The sequence below is a fragment of the Acinonyx jubatus genome, chromosome A2, assembly GCF_027475565.1.
Source record: "Acinonyx jubatus isolate Ajub_Pintada_27869175 chromosome A2, VMU_Ajub_asm_v1.0, whole genome shotgun sequence".
NCBI lineage: Eukaryota > Metazoa > Chordata > Mammalia > Carnivora > Felidae > Acinonyx > Acinonyx jubatus.
This window is the reverse complement of record NC_069383.1, coordinates 43,857,658-43,869,621: the sequence shown is the minus strand read 5'-3', so window position 1 is coordinate 43,869,621 and position 11,964 is coordinate 43,857,658. Positions and strand designations below refer to the sequence as shown.

General features: G+C 44.9%; 1 protein-coding gene across 4 annotated transcripts in view; it reads left to right on the top strand.

The window, feature by feature from the left end:
- Window positions 1-575: 575 nt before the first annotated feature.
- BMPER (BMP binding endothelial regulator) overlaps window positions 576-11,964 on the top strand; it is a 250,671-nt gene continuing 239,282 nt past the window's right edge. Inside the window, exons 1-2 of one of the 4 annotated variants that reach the window (XM_053218245.1) lie at window positions 576-707; window positions 4,502-4,587. In XM_053218245.1, coding sequence (XP_053074220.1) covers window positions 4,573-4,587 — 15 coding nt within the window. In that variant the 5' untranslated portion in view covers window positions 576-707; window positions 4,502-4,572. Of the gene's footprint in view, window positions 708-1,957; window positions 3,468-4,501; window positions 4,588-11,964 lie in introns of those variants that run through there. The other 3 variants (XM_027075245.2, XM_015065034.3, XM_027075243.2) reach the window with 3 other exon arrangements.

The following is an 11,964-nucleotide window of genomic DNA, read 5'->3' as shown; positions in this document are numbered from 1 at the left end:
ATGCTTTATCTCCTTCACTAGATGGTAAACTCCTTAGAAGCACCACCCCTTATCCTTATCAAGTCTAAAAGGCGTAGCCTGATGTCTTTTATAAAGCAAAACCTTCACACATTTATGGAATACTTTCGGCCCTCCCTAGTGGTTGGTATCACTATCCCTTTACCCTGCTGCCTTTTTGATGGATCTGTTTGTTTCTATTTTTAGGATGCTGGTTGATATCATCTCTTTGGCTAAATTATATATTAGTTGGATTTTTCACTGCAACTTCAGTATCACAGTTTTGCAAGAGATGAGGAGAATTTCTCCTACCACAGGCCTGATTTCCTTTTAGTAAGATTAGGTGATATATTTTATTGTAAAGAGGACGAGACAGCACTTTATCTGAGAATGGAATGGGTCATGAGTTAAGCAATAGTCTTTGAGCCCCATTACCTCCTTTCCTTGAAAAATGCTATAAACAAAGCTAAACATTCATTGTCTTCTTTCGATTTCCCTCAAGAGCATTTTGGGATTTGGGTGGTACCACCATTTGTTTTAATTGTGAAAGCAGATTTTATGTGTCATTCAATGAGGCCTTCTTTTCTTTCTTTTTGGACCCTGGAATATCTCAGCTTTGTGTAGATAGAGACCAACTGGCAGCTGATAGACCTTCACTTGAAGGGGTAGCAGCAGCAGCAGCAGCAATGAATGTGTGCAGGAACATTCTGGTAAGTCCTTTGGGGAGTCGGATGCTTTGGGGAGTAGGGTTTGCCAAAGGCTTCTGTACATCTTTCACATTCGTAAACTTCCAGACAGATGAAAATGTTTTTCAGGTGGTTTTTGGATTTGTACCTACAGAGAGGGTTTCAATGCATCCCAATCACCACGCCCCTTGTTAGACAAAGGCCACACACACCTAGATTCCATCATGAAGAATTTCGTCATGCAAACCTTTGAGGGTGTGTGGCTGGTGCCAGAGAAGGCACATCAGAGCAACTCACAGGCCTTCTTCAAATTTCCTCTGGTTCCTTAATATGTGTTTATCCAAATCCACTGCTTAAGTCTGCAGCAATAAAAGGTCTCTCAGTCTCCCCATTATTCTGTTTTTCCCTAGTTAAGTTGTGATTAACATCTTTTTCTAAAAACCCCATGCAGAGAGAATCTTTTTAGATTGAGAAGATAGTGGTTTCAACGGATTGTGCTTATCTAGTAATAAAAGTTTTTATTTTATTTTTTAATCAGTCACTATGAATTGGGAGGTAAGATTGGGTTTGGAGGGTTTTTGTTTCTTACAGTTTCCCTCTTTATGGTTAAATACGTTAAACACATTCTGATTTTCAAGAAGCTGCCTGGCCACGGCCGGTTTTTTGGTGAGGGAGGGGGGACCCCCAAAAGAGCCACACATCATCTTTCTTTTCTTTTAACTTTTATACTAAAAACCTGTTTTGAGAGGGAAATGGAGCGTGCTAGGCTAATGACAGCTCTCCCTTCCCTTATTTTTTCCCTGTCGGAGCAGTGTGCTCCAATCAGCTGCTTGATGTGCGGGACGTGGGCAATGCTGCATTAAAAACATGAAAACACATAAACAGCACCCTTCATTCCGGCCCAAGCGCGGAGGGGATAAGATGGAACTAGACTAAATGTATTAGCAAACAGACTAATTCATTTCCAAAGATTTGGTTTCTGGGGCTGCAGACAACCCACTTCGCCGGGAGACTAAGTGCGTCCCGCTAAGAAAAGTGCTTGGCTAGGCAAAGATTGTCTTGGGGATCCTCCCAGGCGGGTCTGCCAGGAGGATGGGCGCGCGGGACCCAGTTTCCATTCTTGGGGGGAGGAAGCCGGCAACCCACGGTGAACTCCGAAGACAGCTGATTATCAGCTTCCAGCCCAAGCTAAATGTGCCCTAAATCCCACCCCGCGCCTTCACAATTTGGTTACAAAAATTCTTCTCCATTGCAATCCCTCTTTGAGCAGAGGCTGGGTGCTACTGCTTGGGCAGGAGGCCGCGAATCGGGCGGAGGTATCCGCGGGGCGTGCCGGACTCGCCGACACCCAGGGCTGCAGAGGCAAGAAGGGCGCCGCGAGGCTGCGGCGGCGACAGAGCTGCGAGCTGCGGAGTCCCCGGTGGCGCCCCCCGCCAGAGATAAGCCGCCCGGCGCGTCCCTCCCTCCTTCGCGGCTGAATGAATGATTAGTCAAACGGCACCTCCCCGCCCCTGTGCGCCAGAGGTTGGAAGGGAGGAGTCTTGGAGCGACTGTTCTTTTTTAAGGGCGAAAAGCGTTCGCCTCTGTGCTTTTATTAATCGACCTTGCCTGTCGTTTCAACTTGTGTCCTCCCTAATGTCACCACGAGCAGACACTTAAGCACGGAACACTGATGTCGGAGGTGCCTCGCCCCTGTGTCCGCTCAGCCCGGCAGTCCACTGCCGCGCCCCCGCCAGAGGGAAGCAAAGCCGGGAGTGAAAAGTTGCTGGGCCCCTCCTGCGCCCCGTTTGTCGCTCCTTCCCAAAGCTGGGGCACCTGGGAGACAGCAGGGTGGTGAGGCGCCCCTTCGCCCCATTTTCTGCTCTCTCATAAGGTTGGGGCACCCGGGCGTGAGCAGAAGCGGTGTGGCATTCCCCGTTAAGGGAGGGTTTCCCCGGGAAAGGGAGGAGGCACCGAGCGCGCCGGGCCGTGGAGACACGCCTGCCCGGCTCGGATCCGCGACCCGGGGCCGGCGGCCTCCCTGGAGGGGCTGGGGAGCGGGCTGGACGCCCGGCTGAGACGTGTCCGGGGCGCGGGGTTCCTGCACCCGGGCGCCCCCAGCGGGTTCCGGGAGGCGGCCGGTGCGCCCCCGTCTTGGGCACGGGAGCGTGCGCGCGCGCCGGCCGGACGGAGAGCCGGCGGGGCCGGCGGGAGGTGGGGAGTGCATGAGTGGAAGACGCGGCTGCGGCGGCAGCGCCCGGGGCAGTAGCTGCAGCCCGGGCGGCGGCGGCGGAGCGGTGGTGCGCAGTCGGCAGCGCAGCCTCTCCTCTCGGCCTATCTCCGGCTGCTCCGCCGTCCCCTCCTCCCGGCCCCATCTCTGGCGTAGGGGGGCCGACGACTAAGCCACTGTGAGCAACTCCCTAAAAAAAAAAAAAAAACAAAAAAAAAAAACCGCATTGGAGGAGCCTGGCCGCAGGACCCCTCCTCCCTGGCGCCCCTCACCCCTCGCTTCCCCCCCCCCCCGAGTCCCCCCTCCCGGGCGCCCGCCTCCCTCCTTCGCGGACTGTCTCCCGACTCGCCGGCTGAGAGCCCTTTTTGACTGCGAGCGGCGGTAGCGGAGCAGAGGCGGCGGCGCGGGACCTGCAGTCGCCCGGGATTCCCTCCAGGTGACGATGCTCTGGTTCTCCGGCGTCAGGGCTCTGGCTGAGCGTCCCTGCCGGCGCTCGCCCGGGATTACCTGCTGCGTCTTGCTGCTGCTCAATTGCTCGGGGGTCCCCATGTCTCTGGCTTCCTCCTTCTTGACAGGTAGGGGAGGGGGCGGGAGGGACCGGCCCTCCCGGACGCAGGCTTGGTACCTGGGAGCCGAGGCACTGTCTCGCCCGGGAGACCGGAGGGTGGGGAGCAAGCACCTTGGCGCCTGCCACTCGCTGGCCGGTGGGGATGAAGCGAAGCCCGCCGTGTTAAGGGGTGGGAAGGCAGTGAGTAGGTTAAGGGATGGAGGACTGAGAAGCTGTTAGCATCAAGAGAAATTCTATTGGAATTTGAGAAATTTCTTTATTTTTATTGTTTGCCCCAACCCTTGTTTTGATCTCTTCCCTTCATGGACGTATTAAGGAAAAACATTTGCGCCGTTTCCACATACCCTTCTTTCTCACGCTACAAGGTTCCGATATAGCTTCTGTGTAAGGAGTGCTTTTTAAAACACTGGCACTCCAGACTTTGAATTTAAAGAAACTGTCATATTTTAAAAGGGTAATACCAGCAGGATATAATAATGATGTGCTTTCAGGCAGGTGAAGACCTCAGCTACTGTTCTGAAGGACATACTTTACTGACACCTGGTGCAGAAAAGAAAATATTGAGTCCGTTTCTAAGAGAGGAGGAAAGAAGATTGTTTCAAAAAGTGATTTAAACTCAAGATTATATGAGGCAGATTCATAGAAAGGCCTGTTCATTGCCACAGTCCTGAATTTTGTTCTGCCCTAATGTCCACTTTGATTTTTTTTTTTTTTTTTTTGCGCACATGGGGATATGTGTTTAGTTGAAATACCTTCATCAAGGAGGAGGAGTATTAAAGAGTCAGTGAAATACTTGGATTTGTACTTAAGTCATCTGAGAGCAGAAAATCTGTTTATATATGACAGGCTTTTTTTTTTTTTAAATCTCAAAATTATTTAAAATAATTATTTCTGGGGGGATTTGGTTTTGTTGAGTTTGATAATTTAAAACTCATTAGAGATTTCTGAATCTGGGTAGTTGCTTCAAAAAGGATTAGGGTAAAAATTTAAATGTTTGCAATAATGCCATTCAGTGAGATTGAATTTTCCCCTTCACTTCAGGTTCTGTTGCGAAATGTGAAAATGAAGGTGAAGTCCTCCAGATCCCATTCATCACAGACAACCCTTGTATAATGTGTGTCTGCTTGGTAAGTATGGAGATCAGGTAATGTGAAGCCCATTGCTCCATTAGACAAGGTGAATCCATTAAATGTAATAATATAACCAGATCTTAAAAATGGTTTTTAGTCATTACAGAACTGCACATAGCTGGCAAATTGAATTCAGTTGAATTTCTTTGGGATTCTTATTTTTGACATCATCCTTATAGAAATAAAATTAAGATGGGCTTTGTGAGGCATCGTCTCAGTGATAAAATTACCGTTGGCACTGTCTGTTCCCGGAATGGCTGTTGCCACCAAATCATAGGTGCCACCACACTTTCTGCCTTGATTCTGTCGTCTTAGTGGGAAGATGAGATAACGTTTAAGTGTAAAAGTCGGGGATAAGATATCCCTGACAAGAGGAAAGAGAGGTGACAGTCACAGAGAACAAACATGAGGATGAGGTGTAATCTTGGATTTCTTTGCCTGTGATACCCTAAGATGTCCAGAACAGTCTTTATATTTCTGATCTGGGAGCATGAGTCAGAAAGGACATTCTATCCTTAACAGAGAATGACACTTGGCCATCAGCTGCTTCGTTAACACTGGCAGTGGCTAATAGACTAAAAAAAAATTTGTTTCCATTTATTTTGGTTTAATACTTAATGATAAGATCTAATGAGTAACCACATGGGGGAGATTAAGTTATATGAACACGAATTTCTGAGATGAAATATAGACTCACAAAGAGCAACATATTTGCTGGACAGTGTTTTACATGCCAATCACTTTTGGCAAAACTTGGTTAAGAACTACACATCACAAAACCCTGTTGGAAAAACATTAAGGCAGTCAAATGCAAAGCCCAAAAGTGATAGATGACTGCTAGTTAACAGATCAACATGCTGTATGGAACCGTAGAAGGGATTCTTCTCAATTTAGGTGAAAGCCAAGCCATCTGGGTTTAAACTACCCAAACTTTCTCATGACAAGGGATGAGGTCAATGTTGCAAAATGATAAATGAGTGAAGGTGAATGTCTGTATCAAATGATTATCAGGTTCTGAAGACTAAGGGAATCAACAGAAACAGAGGTAAAAATACATTACATTTGCTGAGATGGTAAATGTTGTTACCTTAATAAAAGAGAGCCAGGAGAGGGGCTCTTTAGATTTTGTTTACCAGTTGCCGAGTCAGTTAGTGATCCTTGACTAAATGACCTGTTGAAGTTTTGCATTTAAATTTTGTCTCCATTGTATATTTACAAATGTAGTGGGGGGTGGAGGGTGGGTTGGGGGAGTGATAACCTTCCCTTTTCACTGATCTTATCTGTATAAAATGAGTAAATTATTTTATCTTAATCTCTTAAGATTTTAGGGGACATTACTGAATAACATTTAAATGTGCTCGGAGCTCCACATGTGAAAATAGTGTTTTTCTCTTTGGCAGTGTTACTACTTATAAAGTTTAAATATACAGTTTGCAAACTGTTCCCGAATAACATTATGAAAAATTCTACACAGAGCAATCCCCCTTTTCAGTATTCTCGTTAGGGTGGAAAATAGTGCTTTTCTTTGAGAGCACAGCCTTACTGAAAATAAGAGAGTTGTTAGAATCCTGCTGTTTTGAAGCTAAAAGAATGAATCAGAAGAGAAAAGAAGCCTCAGTTGGGATTCGAGTGGGAATGATTATTTATTCTAAAAAGTATTGATTAAGCTCCGAAGGATAGCAAGTTCATTTATATCTTCAACATTTGAAGGTATCTCCCTTGAGTGAGAGCTGTTAGATATCCTTTTATAAACACATGAAGTCCTGACTCTGGCAATCCCATTCACTTGTTATTCGTAAGATGTCTTGAGCTCCTTCAGGAACTGAAAGGTTCGGTGATACGTTCTCCCGACCTTTGCAGAGGTTTAGGATTATGGGACCCAAGCTGTCATAGTCGGTGCTTCCAAACATTTGTAATGACTTGATAAAATTGAGAAGGAATAGATGGATGGCCACTTCTCTATTTGTGTATGTTCTTGTAAGTTTCTGAGGGATCTACTGCAGTCCTTGGATTTCAAAGCACCCCAGACTGCAGTGAGGCTGGTTGGCATTGTATACTTAGGTTGGAAGGTAGCCATTTTTAGCAGAGAGATAATATCAGTAACAGCAACATTTACGAAACACTTTATTTGCTGGCACTTACCTAAGCCCGCATTATTTAATTTAGCCATCACAAAAGTCCTTTGAGACCTTTTACTACCCCCATTTTACAGGCAACGAAACTGAGGCTAAAGAGTCTTGTAGCTTGTGAAGTTCATATTGTAGTAGATAGAGCTGGAATTCGCTCTCGGTTTCATCTGCCTCTAGGGCAGCTACCTATAATCAAGTGGAACAGGCTATTTGCTTAATTAAAGGTGTGAAAAAGCAAGGAAAAAATACGAAGATTGTTGAATCATTTTACTTCTCGGTGCTGCTTGAGTTATTTTGTTTTTTTCTTTTGAGTCTTTTTGGAGTTCAGTTAGCTAACATTTGTTAATCACATTATATGAAAGGAAAATCTCGTTATGATTTCAGCTGACCTGCAGGGAGCTTTAGTTGTAAGCCGGTTTTATGTATGTACATTAAGAGGGTATGTAATAGTCAAAACTGTACTTTGGATAAAGAAAATAGTCATATTTAGTTTGTGTTGGTCCAGCCTTTTGGCAGAAAGGTACCTAAAGCTGAGCACAAGTTCATATCTTATTTCATAACATGTAGAAAAAAAAAAAAAGGCTAACCTCAACGTATGCTTAAAAAAGATGTAAAATGTTACAGTTGGGAGGAAGTAGGTGGCATGAAGTCCTGTATGTAATTACAGTGTAAAAGCCTGAAAAACCCCACAAAATCAACTTGGCCTGATTTAAACCTTTAAGCTCCGAAATGTTTTAAAGTGGAATGAGCTCATTTCTGTGGGAATTTTGAGGATGACAGCGGGCACGGTGGCCACGGCAAGCAGAACTGAATAATCGTATTCTCATTTATCCTCGTCTACTTCGGCCCAGCATCTTGCCAGAATCCACTGTGATCCAAGAATAACCTGTCTGTTACTGGTGATGGATATAGTTTTAAAGTGTAGGAGTCAGAAAAGCTTCAGTTCATCTATTCAAGGGGAAGGTGAAAGTTGGACCACTGTCATGAAATTGAGGGAATCCGGTAGGCAGTGTAGATCAAAGATGCCAGTGCTCCATTGTTTAGTCAGAAAGCAAAGCGTGGCTTTCCTCCGCCTTAAAAAACGGGCTTTTATGGGGCTGAGGAAGGAAGGCTCAGACTCATTGCTGTTTTGTATGATTTTTTTCCCCCTGCTTGCTGGAATTTTTTTTTTTTCCCCAGAATGCCTAGGAAAACACATTGGTGCCTTTCCTGAAGTACAGCTGATAAGAGCCAGCCATGCTCAGATAATGAATCTAAAACAATTCTCTGGATCTTTCGGGCATCGCCACGTCCACCAAGTGTGACTTAGAGGTGGCCCTCCTACTTCTTGTCCCTTTTCCACCTAAGTGTCACATAGAAGGAAATGGCACCAGCCAATGAGTTCGGCCCAGTACTGGAAACTTGAGAAAACTTTGGAGGCCGGGACTCAGAAAACCAGAAGTCAGTCAGAGCTTAGTTTGGCATACGTTTTGTTCAGCAAAAAACATTATTCTGAGGTTTAAATTTCCTCTTTTAAATCCGGAGGTGCAATGTAGAAATGGACCCTCTGCTCATAAAAAGCAACGTGAAATTTGGTGTTACAAGAAGCGGGCTCCACCTGTCTTAGAGTCAACCAAGTGGTGAGAACAGGGGAGACTTTGTCTGCTGTCTTCTACCTTTTAATCACAAGAGTTCTCTGTCACCAAAGAAGTAGCTACCAGCATCTTCGGTTCTCTGGGATGCCTTATCTCCATAACATCCTCATGTTTTTTTTTTTTTTATTGTTGAAATTAACTGGCTAGAGAAGAGATATCTATTATCTGAGCAAGTGTTAGGCACATGTTGAGCATGAGAGAGATAATGTTACATCAGGATTTCATTTGTGTGTGTGTGTGTGTGTGTGTGTGAGAGACAGAGAGACAGAGAGACAGAGAGAACTGGGGGTGAGGAGAGAGAGAGAAAGGAAATATGAAGTAGTCCAGATGTGTTCAGAGAGATACTGCCCTTAGTATATGCACATATACATAGATTTGCCTAAGTTTTTGAAAATTGTTTCGTGTCACATTTATCACAGGTGTTTCGAGCACTTTGGATGCTCACTAAGGAAGTGATCAGGATTTGTTTGTTTGTTTTCCGTTTAGAAGGTGTTGTGATCAATTGCCTTTCCATAGAACAATGTATTCAATAGAACAGTTTTAAGGGAAGTAACTTATTTCTAGCATTGTGCTAGCATAGTACTACCTCTGAAGCAATTATTTCTACCCATGCTTTACTGAGGCTAAGAGAGGCAGAGCAAATGTCCTGAGGTTACATAGTTACTAAGAGTCAGAACTGGGATGTGAAGCCAGTTTCGTCTCCACTAAACCAATTTGCTCTTACTACTTTTTTACTTTTTCTTTGTTTACTATTTAAAGACATCTTTAAGTACTTCCAAGAGCTTCAAAGAGTTATTTCAACCACTGTGAAGCTGACATAGGCTCTCTTCAGGGGTGGTTCAAGTGATTTTGGTCTGGAATTTGGAAGACCCTTTCAAAGGAAGACCTGCAATGCAGTGAGCTTTTTTGTCTGGCATTGCATCATATTTTGGCAAAGAGCTTTGAATCTGGCATCAGATGGGCTTGGGTTCAAATCTAGGCTCTGTCTCTAACTGGTGGTGAACCTGGGAAGGCTATCTTACATTTCCAAGGCTTGGTTTCCTTATCTGGAGAGTGGGATGAATGTCAATACCAAGCTCAGAGATCTGCTTTGAGAATCAAGTGAACAACAGCATTTAAGGCTTAGCCCTGGGTTTGGCATCCAGCGAGCTCTCTAGAATGATTCATTGTTGTTGTTGTTGATGATGACGTTATTGTTTAAATTCGTATTTCCTCACATGGAATAGGATGCAAAGTTTCATCAGAAAAGGGAAAAAAAAAAAATAGAAGCAGCATGGGGATAATGATGCCAAGCCCACCCATCGCTATGAATGAACGGGGCTAAGTCAGGAACATTTGTGGGGTTTTCTATCCCTCCAGACTTGGACTGGGCCGATCTAGGCTGCTTCCTTATTGGTCCAGTGGTCTGTGAGCCCTGGTATAAGTTTTCCCCTTGCTCTCCATTAAACACTAAAAAAACTTTCCATGGAAGAGGGGCCTCGTTTTTCTGCAGAGTATTTACATCTCTATGCCTGTGGGGTCACCTTCACTTGTACTTTTATTGGCAGAGGGATAGAGTTGGGACTCAGGAGCGCTGTAATTCTGGAAAAACTGCCTAGTGGTCTGGCAACATGGGGATTTTCCTGGCCCGCCTCGTGGAAGTCTCTCAACCCCGTTCCAGACCTGAGTGGGTTTTTGCCGCCCATTTAGTCGTGTGCTCCCCTACCTCATTCCCATCTCGTCCACATCCCATTTTAAACATAGTCTCTGGTCTTTCAACTGCGCATCAACAGTGAACTGTGTTTTAAGTCTAGGAAATAATGCTGAAGAAGGGGAGCCCTTCTGTAGACTGGGATACAGCTATGGCGAAGGCAGGAGAATCAGAAAAGCCAGGCAAGGCAAAACAATGGAAAAAAAGGTCCGTTCATAAAAAATTTGTTGAACAAATAAAGGATATCACTTTTTCGCACCCTCTTCTGTGGCACTTCTGTCCAGCTGATGGTATATTGACTCTTTTGTGATAAAAAGAATACGAATAACACCACCTTTCACGGTACCGGGAGGTCAAGTGTGCTTGTTGAACTTAGTTAAGATCAGCAAATGAGCTGAGTGTGTATTTTAAGACCTCTCGATTCCCAGTTCTAATTCTATAAAACAGTATTCAAAGCACTAGGGATAGCAGGTTATAATTTCAATAATATTATTCTTTCTTCCTTCTCTCCACACTTCATTCTCCCCTTCCATTTTATTTTATTATTTTTAGCCTTTTCTGTGTTTGAAGCATTGTGTTGGTTGGGCACCTTGGGGAGGCAAAGACCAATAGGACAGACCCTTGCCCACAGTCTAATGGGGGAGAAAGACACATGCATAAATAAGTTCCACAGGAGTGACAGAAAAGCACTATAATAGACGTGAACCCGAGCTGGGGCAGCTGTAATTGAAATCTGACTGGACTATCTGGGACCTCGACGGGTAGAGGAAAGCTTGTTGTGGCAAGGCATTGTTGAAGGAAAGGCACAGAGGAGTGTGTGCCTGGGAATCGTGGAAATGGCAGAGTCCTGAGGGCCTGAAGCTCTGATAGAAGCTGAAGCTAGAAAGCCTGGTGGGAACCAGCCAGGGGAGAACCTTGAGGGCAATAATAAGGAGATCGGTTTCACTCATGTAATTGGGGGGTAGGGGGTGGGATTTCTATATTGGTGCAGCCACATGACACAGTAAGATGTGTTTTTTATAAATGCCTCTAGGAGCTTTTGTGGGGATGTTTCCAGTGTGACAAGGCTGGAGTTTGGACAGTAGACTCTAGGGATCTGTTGTGGTCAGTCGAGAGCAAGCAGCCTGGAGTAGAAGGGGCAGTGAGAATGGAAGAAGATGTTGGGGTAAACCAACGTCGCTTGTTCTTCTGAATTTCTTTAACCACCTTCCAGTTCTAGAATATGTGGATTAAAAGACTCCAAGCCACGCCCAGCAAGACAGTAATAAAATACAGTGTCATTCAAGTGGCATGAAATGCTATGGTGTCTCTGTAGCAGTCACTTTGCTAATCACTTACTGTCTTGAGAGCAGGGTGCAGTCACCTGAATGGAATAGTGTGCTTCCCAGAGCTTACTTTCAAAATTCCATTTTTGCTCTATCCTGTTGCTTGACCCGTTTGGCAAATTACTACATCTGGTAGATATTACCATGATAGTATCTACTGTCAGTGGTAGCACAAATTTCAGGCAATAATCAAAATTGGGTAGCTCACCTTAAAAAAAGCGCACCAGTGTGCTGAGACCCCAAGACTTGCAGAGGAAGTTTAGAGCTCATGTTGCTAGCACTTGGCAGTAAAACATAAGTGGGGGGTGGGGTGAATTAAAGGGAATTTTGAGAGTTCTAGTCAGTGGCATAGACCATGTAGAAGAGAAGAGGTTACTGACATGGGTGCATGTCTTGAGTTTAGACCTGATGAGTTGGCCTGGATATGGATTTTCCAAGTGGAAAAGCCCAGTAGGCTCAGAAGAGAAATCCGGACCAGAGAACAGCAATTCTACATTGAATTCTACATTGAACAGCTGTCTACATTGAAATACACTTCAAAACTTTGGTAATAAATTATTTGTATACGCCGAGCTTTCCATAAAGGGGCCTATAAG